The sequence below is a fragment of the Panthera uncia genome, chromosome A2, assembly GCF_023721935.1.
Source record: "Panthera uncia isolate 11264 chromosome A2, Puncia_PCG_1.0, whole genome shotgun sequence".
NCBI lineage: Eukaryota > Metazoa > Chordata > Mammalia > Carnivora > Felidae > Panthera > Panthera uncia.
Genome location: NC_064816.1, coordinates 38,510,068 through 38,527,928, shown reverse-complemented (window position 1 = coordinate 38,527,928; position 17,861 = coordinate 38,510,068). Strand labels below are relative to the sequence as shown.

The 17,861-nt window shown below is 42.8% G+C and overlaps 2 protein-coding genes across 2 annotated transcripts in view; both read right to left on the bottom strand.

Annotated features, from left to right (window-relative positions):
• PPP4R2 (protein phosphatase 4 regulatory subunit 2) overlaps positions 1–17,861 on the bottom strand; it is a 411,406-nt gene that overhangs the window by 133,736 nt on the left and 259,809 nt on the right. The window lies entirely within an intron of this gene.
• Positions 1–17,861, bottom strand: part of GXYLT2 (glucoside xylosyltransferase 2) — a 97,663-nt gene that overhangs the window by 64,040 nt on the left and 15,762 nt on the right. The window contains exons 3-4 of the mRNA XM_049643171.1: positions 10,695–10,887; positions 2,502–2,633 (exon numbers count right to left, since the gene is read on the bottom strand). Coding sequence (XP_049499128.1) covers positions 2,502–2,633; positions 10,695–10,887 — 325 coding nt within the window. The remainder of the gene's footprint in view (positions 1–2,501; positions 2,634–10,694; positions 10,888–17,861) is intronic.

Genomic DNA, 17,861 nt, shown 5'->3' with positions numbered 1-17,861 from the left:
CAACTCAAGGTCAGGGAAAATTCAAATGTGGCTCCACTGGGTTGCTTATATTTTTTGGATAGGTGGGAGAGACAATTTTCCAATAGGAACCTGGGTTTTGAATACATTTTCCCCCCTAAAACAGAGATAAGGAAAAGAAACCTGACATTTTTTTCTCATCTTCTGACATGGTAATTAGTTATTATATTACCAACACACAGATTTTAGTTCCAGTTTAAATTAGTTGTTCCTTACCCACACTTTTGTAAGGTTAATCCCACCTCACATGAAGGTCCATGGCATGTGACAAACAGGCCATTTCATGAGTGAGTGAGTGTGCACAGACACCAAGAGGACCACCAGGCCTTTTTCTTCTCACAGGTTCTGGGTAAGAAATGCTAAAAGGACCAACTTGCCATTTAGGATTTCAAGCCGACACATGGTGAGATTTTTCTGCATGGCCATCTCCCAGGCACCTCTGAGTCAAAATAGGACCCAAATTAAACTCATCTCCCTCCTATGAAAACAGGTCACCCTTTTGCCTTTTCCATCTCTCCGAAGACCACCATCCACTTAGTAGGATGAACCATAACAAGGTCATTAATAGCTGAATATAGGCAATTTCAAACAGATCAGCCTTAATATCTGTTCAGGTCAGAAACCTGGGCGAAATACTTATCACCGTACTCTCCCAATTCAACACTTACTACTAGCCAATCACAAGGACTGGTAAATACTACTTCTTGGGGAGGTTCTGAATCCATCTTTAGGGCACCCACCATAGCCTACCTCATCAGCAACTGGTCTAGCGATGCCACTGTCCACACTGCAATGAACTAGTGTGTCCTCTTTAAAACACAAGTCAGATCATGCCACTTCCAAGCTAGAGATCAGTCAATGGCTTTTCAATGTCCTTAACACAAAGACCAGACCATACAACTGCTACTGGCCTCTTCATTCACTCTATGTTCTGGTTACTCTACCTTCTTTTATTATCCCAAACATGCTCCTTCCCAATTCAGGGCCTTTGAACATATTACTGTATCTGCTTAATACCCTCTTCTCTCTCATTGCCAACCAGGCCCTTGCCACCCAGTGATCCCCACTTCTCCGGTGTTCATGCCTCAGCATAAATGCAACGTCCCAAAAGAATCTTCTATGACCTTTCTCTGACCAGTGTGGAACCCCAGGTTACATATATCCATGGGACTTCAGCATAGATCATACTTTCAATTACCTGTCCAGTGCCCTGCTAGGCTCAAACTCCAAGGGAGCGAGGCTATCACTAACTTGCTCATTACCATATTGCCATCACTAACCCAAGGCCTAGTACTTAATGGGCACCAAGTAAATGTTTGCCAAAAGCACAAATCTGTCACAAATATCAAGAGTGCAATTCATAAGTCAAAGCTGCCATCTTTGCTCCATGACAGACATCAGTTTTGATATATCTTCGGTGAGGGGTCTGGGTGGCTCAGATGATTAACCATCTGACTTCAGTTCAGGTCATGATCTCATAGTTCATGAGTTTGAGCCCCACCTTGGGTTCTGTGCTGACAGCTCTGAGCCGGCTTTGAATTCTGTGTCTCCCTCTCTCCTAACCGACTTGCACTCTATCTTTTTCTCAAAAATAAACATTAAGGGGCGCCTGGGTGGCTCAGTCGGTTAAGCGGCCGACTTCAGCTCAGGTCACGATCTCGCGGTCCGTGAGTTCGAGCCCCGCGTCGGGCTCTGGGCTGATGGCTCAGAGCCTGGAGCCTGCTTCAGATTCTGTGTCTCCTTCTCTCTCTGTCCCTCCCCCGTTCATGCTCTGTCTCTCTCTGTCTCAAAAATAAAAAACGTTAAAAAAATAAAAAAATTAAAAAAAATAAACATTAAAAAAATTTTTGATATATCTTCAGTGATTTTTCTATTTAGGATTTTTAAAAAGGTAACAAAAGCATTCAATTAAAAAATTAAAAACTGAAAGCCTGATCCAGAACTCTGGGCCTTTTTTGAACTATTCCCTAGCATGGCTACATCTGGCAATAGTTATTGTTATAAGAGAAATAATAATAATCACAAAGACTCATAATACAAGACATGCTTTGGATGCTCTTAGTCCCTCAATCTTGTGGAAAGACAACTTTTTTTTAAAGTTTATTTATTTATTTTGAGGGAGAGAGAGAGAAAGAGAGACAGAAAGAGGTAGACAGTGAGGAGACAGAGAATCCCCAGCAGGTTCTGCACAGCTAGCACAGAGCCCAATGTGGAGCTTGAACTCACGAACCGTCAGAACATGACCTGAACGGAATCAAGAGTCGGACACTCAACCAACTGAGCCACCCAGGTGCCCCTGGAAAGACAACTTCTTGCACACAAGAACCCTTTCTCTATATCTTGAAGAGTAAGAAAATCAACTACAGAATCCAAGAGAAACACATTTTCAGCTTTGAGTAAAATGTTTAACACCAGTTAATTTCACCATGTTTGCAAGAGCAATTGTCTCCTGAGAACACCTTATTAAAGGCTCGTGTTCCTACCGGAAGAAAGAGTCTCTGAGCAGCACACGGTTTGAATAATTTCTTCCATTCCTGAGGGTTTCCAACCGAAAATGTGATGGGGTAGATTCGGTGCTCAAACTTCTTTGTATATGAGTCAGGCCACTGTCGTAACTAAAAAACAAGGAATACAGTAAGAGGATGATTAGGTCCCAAAGATATGGAAAACATCTGAAGCTTCTGGATGTTCAAGTGGACACTATTCAGGCAACTTACACAGAAAATCTAACTTCACCACCACTATTAGTGCTCAGTGAATGAAAGACCATGGCTAGAATTAAAAAAAATAATAATGATAACATCCAGAGTTGGCAAGGGTGTTAGGAGGCTGGTACATAAATAACACAAGGGGAGTATAAATTTGAGTAAACTTCCAAGAGGGCACTTTGGAAACTGGCAATAACCAACTTCAAAAGATAAAGGCACAAGACTTTCAACACAACCTACTTTGTAATAAAAAAAAAAAATCCTTGTGAACAAACTAAATGACCAATAAGTACGAACTGGGAAAATTAATTATGATAGAACTATACAATAGACTACTGTTAACAGTTAAAATAAGGTAGATCTATATTTTCTGGCATGGAAAAATGTTTATGATAGTTAGGTTTTAGAAAAAGCAAAATAAAAAAGAAATTTCATAATATAAGTTCTGTCTTGGAAAACATATGCATATATATTTTATATGGAGAGAAAAATCTCTACAGATGGACACTGAATTGTTACATGTGGGCACCTGTGGAGGTGGTGGTGGTGATTTCATTTTTTAAGTTTATACTTCTGTGTTCTTTAGAACTTTTACAATGAGTATATATTATTTTCTTTGCATATGTTATTTCATTAATGGGCTTTAGTTTTCAGAGCAGTTTTATGTTTATAGAAAAACTAAGCAGGAAGCATAGAGTTCCCATCTACCCTTCCCCCTTTCCCTCTGTACCCCCCAGTTTCCATTTCTATTACCTACATCTTGCATTAGTGTGGCATATTGTTGCAATTGATGAACTAGTATCAATATGTTAGCAAGTAAAGTCCATAGCTTATCTTAGGGTTCACTCTTTGTGTTGTACATTCTACGGATTTTGACAAATGTATAATGGCAGGCATGTACCACTACAGAATAGTTTCAGCACCCTAAAAATCCCTTCACCGTTCCCTCCCACTGAATTCCTACAACCACTGTTTATTTAATGCTTATTTATTTTGTGAGACAGAGAGAGAGTGAGAGAGAGAGAGGAGCAGGGGAAGGGCAGAGAGAGAGAGAGAGAGAGAGAGAGAGAGAGAATTCCAAGCAGGCTCCAAGCTGCCAGCTTGGAGCCCCAATGTGGGCCTCTAACTCACAAACCATAAGATAGTGACCTGAGCCAGAATTGAGAGTCAGCCACTCAACCGACTGAGCCACCCAGGCACCCCTACAACCACTGATTATTTTACTGTCTCTTAGTTTTGCCTTTTCCAGAATGGGATATAGTTGGAATCATACAGTATATAGCCTGTTCAGATTGGCTGCTTATACAGAGCAGTATGCATTTAAGTTTTCCCTATGTCTTTTTGTAGACTGATAGCTTATTTATTTTTTATTTTATTTTTTTTAAATTTTTTAAACATTTATTTATTATTGAGAGACAAGAGACAGAGCATGAGCATGGGAGGGGCAGAGAGAGGAGGAGACACAGAATCTGAGGCAGGCTCCAGCCTCTAGGCTGTCAGCACAGAGCCCGACGCAGGGCTCAAACTCACAAACTGTGAGATCATGACCTGAGCTGAAGTCGGACGCTTAACCGACTGAGAAATCCAGGTGCCCCAATAGCTTATTTATTTTTTAGAGCAGACTAACGTTCCATTGTATGGATATACAATGGTTTGTTTCTACATTTACCCATAGAAAGACATCTTGCTTGCTTCCAATTTGGGGTGATTACAAATAAAGCTGCTATAAACATTCATGTGCAGGTTTCTGTGTGGACAATTTTTCAATTCATCTAGGGAAAATGTCAAAGAGTCTGATTGCTGGATTGTATGGTCAGTCTCCATGTAGCTTTCTAAGAAATGGTCAAACTGCTTTCCAAAGTTGCTGTGCTGTCTTGTGTTCCCACCAGCAATGAGATTTTCTGTTGCTCTACCTCCTCGATAGCATTTAGTGTTGTGGATTTTAGCCATTCTGATAGGCGTGTAGGTATCTCGCTGTCTTCAGCTGCAGTTCCCCAAGGACATTTGATGTTGAGCATCCTTCCGTATGCTTATCTGCTTCCCCACTGACACCATAGTTCTACTTCTAAGAATTTTCTAAGGAAAAATTCCAAAAGTACATTAATATTTATTACAAGGTTGTTTATCATAATGTTGTCTGTGACAGTGAAAAGTTGGAAACAACCTAAATAACAATTTGGTTAAATAAGCTCTGGGGTTTGTCTACAGAACAGAATATGATGCAGCAACTAATGACAACAATGTACAATGAGCGTTGGCAAGCTGTTGGTTGTACAAGGATCAAATCCAACCTGCTACCACAAGCACATAGCCAAGAATGATTTGATATTTTCAAATAGTTAAAAAAATAAAAACAAATGTAATATTCTGAGACATGTGAAAACGACATGAGATTTGAATTTCGGTGTCCATAAATAAAAGTTTTATTGGAACACTGCCACACCTAATTATTTACATATTTCTATGGCTGCTTTTACAATGAATATCAGAGCTGAGTAGCTACGAGACCACACAGCATGCAAAGCCTAAAAAAGTTACCGTCTGGTACTTTACATAAGAAAGTAGTTAACCCCAGTTTTAGAAGAAATTCAATAATATAAGACTCAGTGGTATAAAAGGGAATGTAGGATACGATCTCATTTCTGATGTTTATATGAAAAGAAAAAGAATATAAATAAATACATAAAAATTGCTCTCCCTGACCATTAATAGGAAGGTTGATTTTTTTCCTTTATAGTTTTATGATTTTTTAACAATGTACATATAATGCTTATATGGTCACATAAAAATGTTTGAAGAGGGGCACCTGGATGGCTCAATTGGTTAGGCATCTGACTTCTGATTTCAGCTCAGGTCATGATCTCATGGTTCATGAGTTCAAGCCCTGTGTTGGGCTCCCTAGAGTCTGCTTGTGATTCTCTCTCTCTGCCCCTCCTCAGCTCGCACACACTGTGCACGCACTCTCTCTCTCAAAATAAATAAATAAACTTCAAAAATGAATAACTTTGCAATTTTGAGATGGATATATGGGAGGGAAATCTCAGAATGAGAAAGAGGAAGAGTGATAAAGGATTTAATAACTGATTTATAAAGGGCACTGACCAATGAGAAGCCACAACCAGGCACAAATACCCAGCACAACTGCACTGACACATCAGAACGGACACCAGGCACAAACACTCAGTACAACTGTGCGACGGCACAACAGCCCAAAATCAGCCCTGGAAGGGAAATGGGAAGGTCCCATGGTCTGTTGCTTCCCTTGATTCCTTGATCTTTAGGATCCTACCTTCTAGAAGGGTTTATCTACCTTTACCAATCTATGTCTTTTAACTGGACTGTTCAGTCCTTTTACATTTAAATCAATGCATGTATTTGAACTCCAGCCACTGAAAGTTCCTGCTGACACCTATTCCTGTGGCAGAACCACACACCACACCCACCAAGAAGGCTGCCATCCCACTGGCCCTACCTATCACCAGAATGCAACGGTGGTTATCCCCACTTCCGGGTCCCACTTTTTCCTGACAGATGAGCCAAGCCTAAAGCACACGTCTGATTCGCGAGTTGCCTAGAGAGGCAAGGAAATCAACCAGCTGGCATTTTCAGCTTCTATATTGGGAGATGACAAGACCAAATGAAACTCCAAAATATTAAGTATCTATATTATACTTGGTAAATATCACCAGACATACTGGACTCACACAGCTTAAAAAATTATTTTTTAAAGTCTACTTAAATATAGTAGAATTCACCCATAAAACAGCTTCTAGAGGAGTCATGATATCAACTGGCACTTTGTTTTGTGTTTTGCCCTAAGATATACAGCCCTGAGCTTCGCCAGAAGTTATCACAAGAAACTGGATATTCCCACAATGCCTCGGTTTTGTAAGGGACACTTTCGAGGAGGGAGGCGTAACTTGCCCCTGCACACCGGCATCTCCTGTGGCTTCACACAGACTAACTGCTGCTAATCTACTACTTCGGAGCTAACAAAGTGCCCAACATACTGGAGATACTCCAAAGAATCTTCGTGGAATGAAAGAATAAATAGATGATCTGAGTCAGCTTCACAAGTATGCTCTACAGTAAGATTCATTTGCCCTTCGATACAGGTGAAGAAATTGTGACTGAGAGAAGTTCTGTAACTTACATAGGAGACAAGGTTTTTTTTTATCTAAACTGGCACCATAATCCTTGCATGGGAGAGAAAGGGATGAGGCCATATGCCCTGCCTGTCTTTTAGCACCCTAGTACAATTTCCTTTGTTAGTTGAGCTTCACTGGTCTGACAAAGACCTGAGGAAATGAGCCATCAAAGGAATAAAGTCATCAGAGCAATTCAAATGATTTTTCAAATTCAATGATTTTCCCATGCAAGTCAGTTCCTAATTTATAATGTGCCCATTACTATGGCTCATGGCAAATTACCCCCCAACTTAGCAGTGTAAAACAACCATTTATTATGTTCACAGATTCCACGGCTCAGGTGTTCGGACAAGGCACAGAAGGATGGCTTACACTGCTGTATGATGTCTGTGGCCTCGGCTAGGAACTTGAAAGGCTGGAGGCTAGAATCTGAAATCTGGTCCACTCACATGCCTGGCAGTGGAGGCTAGCTACGTGCTGGGGACCTCAGCTCCTCTCTGAGCAGGCCTCTCCACACGAGCCCTCTGTATGGACTAGTTTGGGCTTCCTCACGTGTTGGCCAGGTTCCTGGGGCAGGTAACCCAAGAAAGAGTGAGGCAGAAGCTGTATCCTTTCCATGCCCTAGCCTCAAATGTCAGCTGAATATTACATTAGCATACTCTCTTTTATACATACATACATATGTAAGACATAAGTAGATGTGTATGCATTAGCTATTACCTTATAACAAGTTATCCCCAAAACTTAGTAGCTCAAAACCACAAAAACGTATTCTCTCACGTAGTTTCTTAGAGTCAAAATTCTGTAAGCTGGGCTGTTCTGGCTTGGGTGGCTCATGAGAGTGCAGTCCAAGTTGTGACTGGGGCTATAGTCATCTGAAGGCTTCATGGGGCGGGACCTTCCATTTCCAAGCTCACTCGTGTGTTACAAGCAGCTTTCAATTCTTATCATGTTGACCTCTACAAGGGCTGCTCTGACATGAAAGTGGCTTACCCCACGGCAAGTGACCCAAGGGGAAAGTGAATGTGACCAAGATAGAAAGCGCAGTGCCTTTTAAAACGTAATTTCAGGGGCCCCGAGTGGCTCAGTTGGTTAAGTGTCTGACTTCGGCTCAGGTCATGATCTCACTGTTTGTGGGTTTGAGCCCTGCATCAGGCTCTGTGCTGACAGCTCAGAGCCTGGAGCCTGCTTTGGACTCTGTGTCTCCCTCGCTCTGTGCCCCACCCCCACTGATGCTCTGTCTCTCTCTGTCTCAAAAATAAACATTAAAAATTTATTAAAAAAATAAATTAAATGAATAAATAAATAAATAAATCCTAACTTCAGAACTGATGTTGCGTCGCAGCCTCCCTATGCTGCTGGTCACAGAGGCCAATCCTGGGTCAGTGAAGGAGGGAAGCACAGGAGGATGTGAGTAACACAAGGTGGGGGTGCTGGGGCTTCTCTGGAAAACACGGTCTGCCCCATATACATAACTGTACATACACGCATCTTCCTTCCCCTCATCTTTTTTAAGTTCAATTCTAGTTTGTTCTGCTCCGTCTCATGTCCCAGCCTCTAGCACACAGTGGGTACTCAAGAAATACGTGTTAGATGGATATTGTGTAAGACATTGCTAGAGTTTGCCCACAGCTAGTTTATCCTCCCTTCCTGCACACTGAGCACTTCTCAGCCCCTTGCCGCTGGGTGAGCCTCGTGACTGCTTCTGGGCAGTTACATGTGAGCAGAAAAGACTCACATCGCTGTCAAGCTTAGGGAGTGAAACGCATAGTCATGAAGCACTTGTCTCTCTCTTTCCTGTATGGCATCCCAAGAACATTAGAGGCCAAATGTTCCAGCAGGTGCAACTCAAAGCATGAATAGTCTTAGAGCACCTGCCTGGCTCAGTCAGAAGAGCATAAGACTCTTGATCTCAGGGTTGTGAGTTCGAGCCCCACGTTGGGTACAGAGATTACTAAAAAAAATATATATATATATAAACTTAAAAAAAAAAAAAAAAGAGCATGAACAGTCTTTGTCATCTTTGGTCCCAGACCTGAGTGCCTGTGTGAAACATGTAGCAGGCACAAGGCAAGTCTCTGAGCTTTTCAGGAGGTGTTACAGCAGCCTGACCTAGCCTATCCTGATTCCAGATACCTTAGTTCTTTTGATCAATGCTACTAGCTTCAAGTTACAAACAGGGAAGCTGAAGCTCTAAAAGGCCACCAGGCTTGCTGGAGATCAAGCAGAAGGTGCACAGTGGAGGTGAGGTTTGCATTTGAGTCTTCTGCCTACTAGCTTGAGATGGAGTACGGTACAGTGGTTAGGCTCACGGAGCTTTGAGTCTGTGACCTTGAACTGACACCTGATGAGCAAACCACTAACACTCTCTGTGCCTCGATGATCTGTTTGCAAAACAGAAACAGGAGTGCTACCTTCCCGTGAGGGTTAAAGAAGAGTACATCACAAATCAGAAGCCCTTGATAGATGATAATCACCATCACCATCACCATCATCACCATCTCCTGTCCCCACAGCTTCAAGAGCAGCTAACCACGTGTGTTCTATCCCCTTCCCCTTCCTTTGACTCAGATCTTTTTCAAGGCAGTTTCCAATCAATTTCAAAGCTTCAAGACTATTTGTTCTTTGGCTTCCCTTGGTGAGGATGTCAAGATGACATTTTTCTTTAGGAAACCTAACATGTTTTCTAGCTTTCTGTTATTAGCCTTTCTCTGCTCAACATGCCTCTCTGGCATTTCTCATTAGTGCGGCCAACCTGGCGACAGGAGGCCGCCCTGCTTTGACCCCAGTCAATAGACACAGAGCAAAACAGGCTCTCACTCTCCCAGTACTCGAGGCCTTACCACAAGAGAAAACTTCCGAGACAAAGCAAAGTTTGGTCTGCAAAGTCACACATGTACCTAGACTGAGGACAAGAGGTGGTTCCAAAGTTCTCCTTGTGTACTGGTAAAAAATCATTACTTGTTCCTCACTGTAGGAAAAGTCAAATAAACAAGGATCCAGATATACAACAAAATACTGTTCAGCCACCAGAAGAGAAGAGGTAAGAATGTTTGAGTCCTGACCTGGAATGATGCTGACAATATGGTTTTAAGGGGGGAAAAGCAAGTTCCAGAACAACACATAGAGAATAACTCTGATTTTGTAAAAGAAACACACTTGAATCCAGGCACATACAATTGCATGTGTTAAACATGTAGATGTTTAATTTTTTTTCAGTGCCAAAAGGTGACTTTATTAAAGCACAGGGATAGGACCCACGGGCAGGAATAGCTCCCCAAACATGCAGATGTTTATATATACAAATACACATGTACACACATATACATATACTCACACAGATACATACATACACACACACACCTGCACATGAAAAAACATGGAAAAATAACTCAAAATCGTTAACTCTGATAGTATCTTATGTGAGACTGAGGGTAGCAAGGACTCGTACCTTTTAATTCATAACATCTGTATCATTTGAATTTATTTTACTGAACATCTATTACTTGTCATTCAAAAAACATATATAAATAGATTTTTTTAAAAAGCTACCTGTCCCCCAAATAAGAACAATGTTAACGACACCAGAGGCTCAAGCCCTGGGCTTCAAGGGCATCATCACATAGAACCCTTACGATCTCTGTAAGGCAAGTGTAATGATCCCCGCATTATAAGTAAGAACAGTAAGACTGACAGTCAAGAGTTTATGGCCACACAGCTGAGTCCACAGCAGAAATACATTAGCAACCAGGATATGCATTTCCCAAAATGCAGTCTGTCTGCACTCAGGAACATGGTGCTGCCATTTATACACATTCACCTGCTTCTCAAACTCGGGCTTCAGAGAGTCTTCTGTGAAGATGTGGAACTGGATCTTCCTGTGGCTAAAGAGTACAGCTGATTTGAGCATGACCAGTGTCTCCTCCAGCCGATTGCCACAGGCCACCACGGCCAAGTGGATCCAGAGCTCTGGAGGCAGCACAGCCTGGAAACTCCTGAGTTCTCCAGGCCTCCTAGGAAGAGGAAAAACAAGTTAAAGCTATTACTAAACTCATAAAAAACAAAACAAAACAAAACAAAAAAACCCAAAACAACCCAGCTAGTGAATAGTTGGAACATTTCAAAACATGAACAGGCACAATCTGTTATATTTTATAAAGTGATAAGCATTTTGACAATTCTTCCTGCTTAGAGAAAAATACCATTTATTCCCATATTTATCCTGGCAATAGCAGCATGAGTCACTGTTTGGCCTGCCTTAGGTGTCTGAGACTTTTTCTGCCCCACTCAGCTGTCGAGTGCCTGCTGCCTGCCGAATGGCCCATGTTTGGAAATAGCATTGCTAAGCTTCAACAGCTGACACAGGGGTTGTGGTGCTCACACTCAGAGAGGCCACGCAAATTAGATTTGAACGCAACATGAACAAGACAAGGGTGGGTCGTGGCTTTCCCATGTGAAACGAGCAACATGATACTTCCATCATCTGGATGGTTTTAGGTTGCGGTGGAATGCATGACCACCGCACCAAAGGAAAACCATGCGAGTCCAGGAGGTGAGCAAAGAAAAGAACATATGTGCCTCCATCACATCCTCGGAAAGTCTTGAAGAAACAGGTGTTAATCCTAACTGTCTCGCTCAAGATTCCTGAGGTGGTGGACTTGAAATTCAGCCTCCAGCATGTAAGTCGTATTAATGAGAAACAGGCAGGAGAGGAGGCAGGTTGAGCTGAAAATTACCAAGGTATCAGATACTGAGTCAACAGCTGAGAGGGGAATAGGGTCCAAGAGTCCAGAATCATCATCCAGCTATTTCCTTGTAATAAAAGATTTGTTCCAGACAAGGAGACGCAGCCAAGCCTCAAACACACCACTGAGAGACATTCGCAGGCAAGTTGGAAGGAGTTGGCCTGGAAAAGGTGCCCTGAGACAAATGAAACTAATTTACTTGTACAAAAGAGTTGGAGGCCAGGGAAACTTGGACGAGGAATGCTACCTTCCTTCCAAAAGCTTCGAGTCCAATCAGTGCACTGCTCCATTATCCACTGCTCTGCTGAATAATGGAAGTCTTGCTCCAGATTTCTTTCATCAAGAGGAGAGGTGAAGATGTGGGTGGGGCACTCCGGACAGCTTTCCAATTCAGTTACTTACGAGCATGCTCAGGGGAAGCTCAACGAAGTCCAGATGCCGAGAGACACTCAGATTCCACTGACTTCAGGGATCACAGGAAGACACTTGAGATGTCCTAAGCATCTTCCAATGTTGTCCTCTTCTCTTCGTCCTCCTCCTGCTACCTGATGAGGCCACCATCTTCTCTCACCTCGATTGCTCTGTCAGCTCCCTAGATGGTCCACTTGCCTCCAGTCTTATCCTTAACTCCCACCCTCTGATTTCTTCTTGTTGGCACCAGAGTGAAGTTCTTCTAAAATGCAATTAGTATTGTGTTATTCTTTTGATTACAATAAGGTAAGGGCTCCTGACTGCCCTCAAGATTGAGTCCAAAGTGATGATGATCATGGCTCGTATTTACATCTCTAGCAACTGCCTCCAGCACCTCCAGCCTCGGTGGACAGCCCTTCATAACCGTGGCCACAGTCACATATTCATACTTTCCATCCATTTTCACTTCTGGTCAGCAGACTGCTGAGTTGTCTCCAGGTCTTGGCACATGTATTCTCTCTCTCTCTTTCTCTCTGTGTGTGTCTCTCAGAAATTTTCCCCTCTGCTCTTTTTCTTGCTAACTTCAGGCCATTTATTAACCAACAAATCTATACTGAGTACCTACCATGCGCCAGGCACTGCTTTAGGTACCAGGAAGACAGCAGTGAACAAAACGGACATAGATGCCTGCCCTTGAAGAAATTACACTGTCAAGGTGGTAGGGGAAAGACAAAGAAGGAAGTAGCACTCAAGGCAAATAGTAACTAAATAGCTTATATAGAAAGTTATCCGGCGATAAGGACTATGAAGGAGGTATACCCTTGAACAGGGAGGGATACAGGAGTGGCCGATGGGCTGGTAGATATTTTTATGCAGTGCAAAGTTGGGAACGTCCTCACTAAGATGGTGAGATCTGACGACAACTTGAAGGAGGTGAGGATATGAGTCATGGGCATTTCTGGGTGAGGAGCATTCCAGGCAGAGGAGACAGTGAGAGCAAAGGTACACAATCAGGAGCATGTCTGGTAAATTCAAGGACCCCTGCCATAAGGACTCTGATGTCTTCCCTTCCTGAGCCTGTGGGTGGGTTTTCATACCTACTATTGAAGCCAGCTCCCAATAACTTATGTAAAAGGATCAGAAGGCTGTGTCACAGATAATGCTAAAATCACAGTCAGTTACAAATCATGCAAAAGACTGGCCAAAATATGCTACTGATAAGATTCAATGAAAACTCGTTTCCTTGAAATTATGCTCCATTTAGGAGCACAGGTATCATCCAAAGGTTCGAAAACAGTCAATGTAATAGCATAGCTACCTTAAATATGAAATACTGCCCCGTTCCAAATAACTCTGTCCACTTTAGCTTTACATATTGAGCTTCTGCTTGAACAAAGGCTTTGACATTAGTAATCAGGGAAATACAAATGTAAACAATAAAGCGATTCCATTTTATTTTCAGATTGGCAAAAATTAAGGAATAAAATAAACGTTGGATCATCCAAGCTTCAGAGTGGATATGAGTGTGGGGGACAGCTCAGAAAGAACCGGGGCAGTATAAGTTGACCCAAACATTTTGGACAACCATTTGGGAATGTCTAGGAGGAATGAAGATGCGCATACACCCTCCAGCCCTGTAGTCCTACACCTACATATGTAACCTAAAGAAATCTTTTACATTTACACAAGACCCATGCAACAATGTTCACAGCAGTCCGGTTTGTAATAGTGAAGAACTAAAAATAACATTGCTGTCCATGCAAAGGAGAACATGAATATATGTAATGTGTTTTTTTTTTGTTTTTTGTTTTTTGGTTTTTTTAAATTTTTTTTAACTTTTTTTTTTTTTATTTATTTTTGAGACAGAGAGAGACAGAGCATGAACGGGGCAGGGGCAGAGAGAGAGGGAGACACAGAATCGGAAGCAGGCTCCAGGCTCTGAGCCATCAGCCCAGAGCCCGACGCGGGGCTTGAACTCACAGACTGCGAGATCATGACCTGAGCTGAAGTCGGACGCTTAACCGACTGAGCCACCCAGGCGCCCCTATAATGTGTTTAAGAGGAATACTACATAGCAGTGAAAATGAACAAACCAGAATGTCACATAGCCAAAGAGGAAAAAAGCAACTTTCAAAAGAATAATACCTTAGATGAAGCTTGAAAGCAAGCAAAGTAGCACTCTGTGTTGTTCACAGACTCATGTAGTAAAAGTAAACATACGGGAGGATGATAAACATCAGATGCAGGATGGTGGTTATCTCTGGGGATTTAAATTTTTTTAAGTTTATTTCTTCATTCTGAGAGTGAGAGAGAGAAAGCAAGAGCAGGGCAGGAGCAGAGAGAGGGAGAGTGAGAATGCCAAGCGGGCTCCAGGCTGTCAGTGCAGAGCCCAACATGGGGCTCAATCATACAATGACTTCAGCAGATATCAAGAGTCAGATGCTCTACCGACTGAGCTGCCCAGGTGCCCCTAAATTTTTATTTCTTAAGATGAGTGCTAGGTACACAGAAATTCATTATGTTAATATCTGTATTATTTTGTATGCCCAAACTACTTGACAATTTTTTTTAATGTTTATTATTTTTGAGAGACAGAGAGAGAGCGCGAGCAGGGGAGGGGCACAGAGAGAAAGAGAGAGAGAGAGGGAGACACAGAATCCAAAGCAGGCTCCAGGCTCTGAGCTGTCAGCACAGAGCCCGACATAGGGCTCGAACTCACGAACAGTGAGATCATGACCCAGGCCGAAGTCAGACACTTAACCAACTGAACCAGGTGTCCAGACAATTTTTTTTTTTTAATTAAAAAAAGCTTGCCCTCCTCTGCAGCCTACAGGCTACTCTCTGCAGACTTCCATGATTTGGGACTGCACAGTACCAAAAGCAGGGGCTAGGGACTGCATTCTTTCTTGGTGTCTGGTGACAGGTATTAAAAAAGAAAAATAAAGGCCTCTCCTGGTGGCAGGTCAAGTATCAGTGGTTGGGATTAACGAGACCTTTGCTGCCCCTACTCTCTTACTTCTCACATTACATTAAAAATCTCAGGCTTCAGGTAGTAAGCATTTCTGTCATGTGATCACAATGAATAGTCAAGTTTAAGGGCACTGAAATGGTGTGCCTTTCACCAGCTCCTACCAATGACGCACTCAGCACCTCTCCGATGTCACTTGAGACCTTTGAGGATCAAGCAAGTCCAGTCTACGAACCTAAAACTCCTTAACGCCTTGAATTACAGAGTTTGGGCAGGGAATGGGTGATAGGGAACGGAACACTGTACTGACGGATGGCTAACTATGTTCTTATTTATACTTTATAAAAGGAGACTGGAGTAGACACTTGCTGTCCAGGATTTTGAGGAACTTCCAGCTAAGGTGGGAACTGATGGACCCATCTTGGCCACCACACTGGTAGAATCTGAATGGGAGTCAACACAGTAGAAAGCAGAGCCAAAAGGTGATGGGGGTGGGGTGGGGTCACATGTCTGCTGGCATTACTTGAATACTTGCCTCCAGGTGTCCCTGACCATAACTGGATACAGTTCGATTCTTAAGCCAATACATTTCCTTTTACTTAAGCCACATGGAAACAAACTTACGGTGTAGCAACCACAAAAGAGTCCTAATGTGGGGCTTAAAAATGTTTCCAACCCCCTTTGACTAGCGCCACCTCTTTCATATTCTCACCTTGAGTCAGCTTTTGAAATGCTCACTGAATCCATTTCTTCCTTGTTGCTCAGTGCTAGGGCCCTGATCCAAAGGCTCATCCTTCTTACAGTTTTATAGCTGGAAGAGATACCAATTAGCATCTAGCGCAGGGGATTCCCTACCCAGCTGCACATTATAGTCATGCTAGGTGCCTGTTAATATGCAAACTTCCACACCACAGAGATTCCGAATCAGTGGGGCTTGGGAGAGATCCTGGAGCTTGCTTATTAACACAGTTGTACCACAACCACCCATAGTTCAGCTATAGCCAAAAACTAAAGATCTGAGCTGACCTGTCACCTCCCCTTTCTCTCCCAAACTCTCCCTCCAGGCCCTCAGGAAAACCCACTCTATGCTCAGTTTTTCCTTAGGGAATTCTCTTCGCATCTTGACTTAATGAAAACATGGCCGCTTTGTGAGGATGCCACCCCCCCAGCAGAACCTCCAAGTGGAGGCTGCTCTTCCTCCCCTGCCCCGGGAGCCCCCGGGGCAATAAGAGGACTGGTGTCCTCCTTGTTTCTCACTGCTACACCCAGACATGGCACGTGTCTTCAGAGTGAAGTATGTGGATAAAAACTCTTCTACCTTCTCTTTCTTGCTGGCATCTCCCAGCTTCCTGAGACTTAGCTCCTCACTCACAGAATTCCTCCCCCCACCAATCCCTGCTAGCATTCTTGAGGACTTCACCCACTGTTCAGAAGATGCTCCAGCCTCCTGACCCTTGTGTTTCGTGACCTCCGCACCCACCACCTTTCCTTCTTTCTACCTGAGACACCCAGTGCTATGCTCACATCCTGGACCTTTACAACAAACTGTGTCCTCCGCCTGGAATATTCTTCCCTTTGCTCAGATCCTCCTTTTCTTTTAAACAGCAGGATGAGCTTCCCTGACTACCTCATCAAAGGAACACCCTCCCTTTTATTCTCTGTCACGGTTTTTGCTTATTTTCTTCCAAAATCTTATTTCAGCTGGTGGTTACAAATTCTTTCCTTTTAATTTATATCAAGGGCACATTATATACCATCAAAATAAGGCCATGTAAGTAAACAAAAAATCTCTATCTTTAAAAAAATGATCAGAATAGGGATGCCTGAGTGGCTCAGTCGGTTGTTAAGTCTCCGAATTCAGCTCAGGTCATGATCTCGCAGTTCATGGGTTTGAGACCCACGTTGGGCACTGTGCTGACAGCTCAGAGCCTAGAGCTTGCTTCCAGCTCTGTGTCTCCCTCTCTCTCTGCCCCTCCCCTGTTCGTGCTCTGTGTCTCTCAAAAATAAATAAAAATTTAAAAAATAAAAAAGATCAGGGGCGCCTGGGTGGTTCAGTCGGTTAAGCGTCCGACTTCAGCTCAGGTCACGATCTCAAGGTCCGTGAGTTCGAGCCCCGCGTCGGGCTCTGGGCTGATGGCTCAGAGCCTGGAGCCTGCTTCCGATTCTGTGTCTCCCTCTCTCTCTGCCCCTCCCCCGTTCATGCTCTGTCTCTCTCTGTCTCAAAAATAAATAAACATTAAAAAAAAACTGATAATAAAAAAAATAAAAAAGATCAGAAAAAATACACAATGTACACTTCCAACTAAAAAATATAAAACAGATGTGTTGAAATATGAAAGTTGGTAAATGAAAAAGGATCTTGCCCTATATGACTACTTTTTACATGTTATATCCTGGTCTTTATTCCACTGAATACATATTTTCACAGCTATATTAATAGTATGCATTCAATTTTTTTTGTTTTCAATTTTATATTCTATGTTTCTCTTCTGATTTTTATTCTTCTTGTCACTTTCTAAGTCTTCAGAACCATCATTTTCACTGCCTCTCTACTATTCCCTCCAACTAAAACACCATAGCTTATCAGCATTTCCCTTTTGTTGGGTGTTTCCAACTGTTCTGTCGTATTTAAAAAAAAAAGTCTGGGGGCGCCTGGGTGGCTCAGTCGGTTAAGCGGCCGACTTCAGCTCAGGTCATGATCTCGCGGTCCGTGAGTTCGAGCCCCGCGTCGGGCTCTGTGCTGACAGCTCAGAGCCTGGAGCCTGTTTCAGATTCTGTGTCTCCCTCTCTCTGACCCTCCCCGTTCATGCTCTGTCCCTCTCTGTCTCAAAAATAAATAAACGTTAAAAAAAAAAAAAATTAA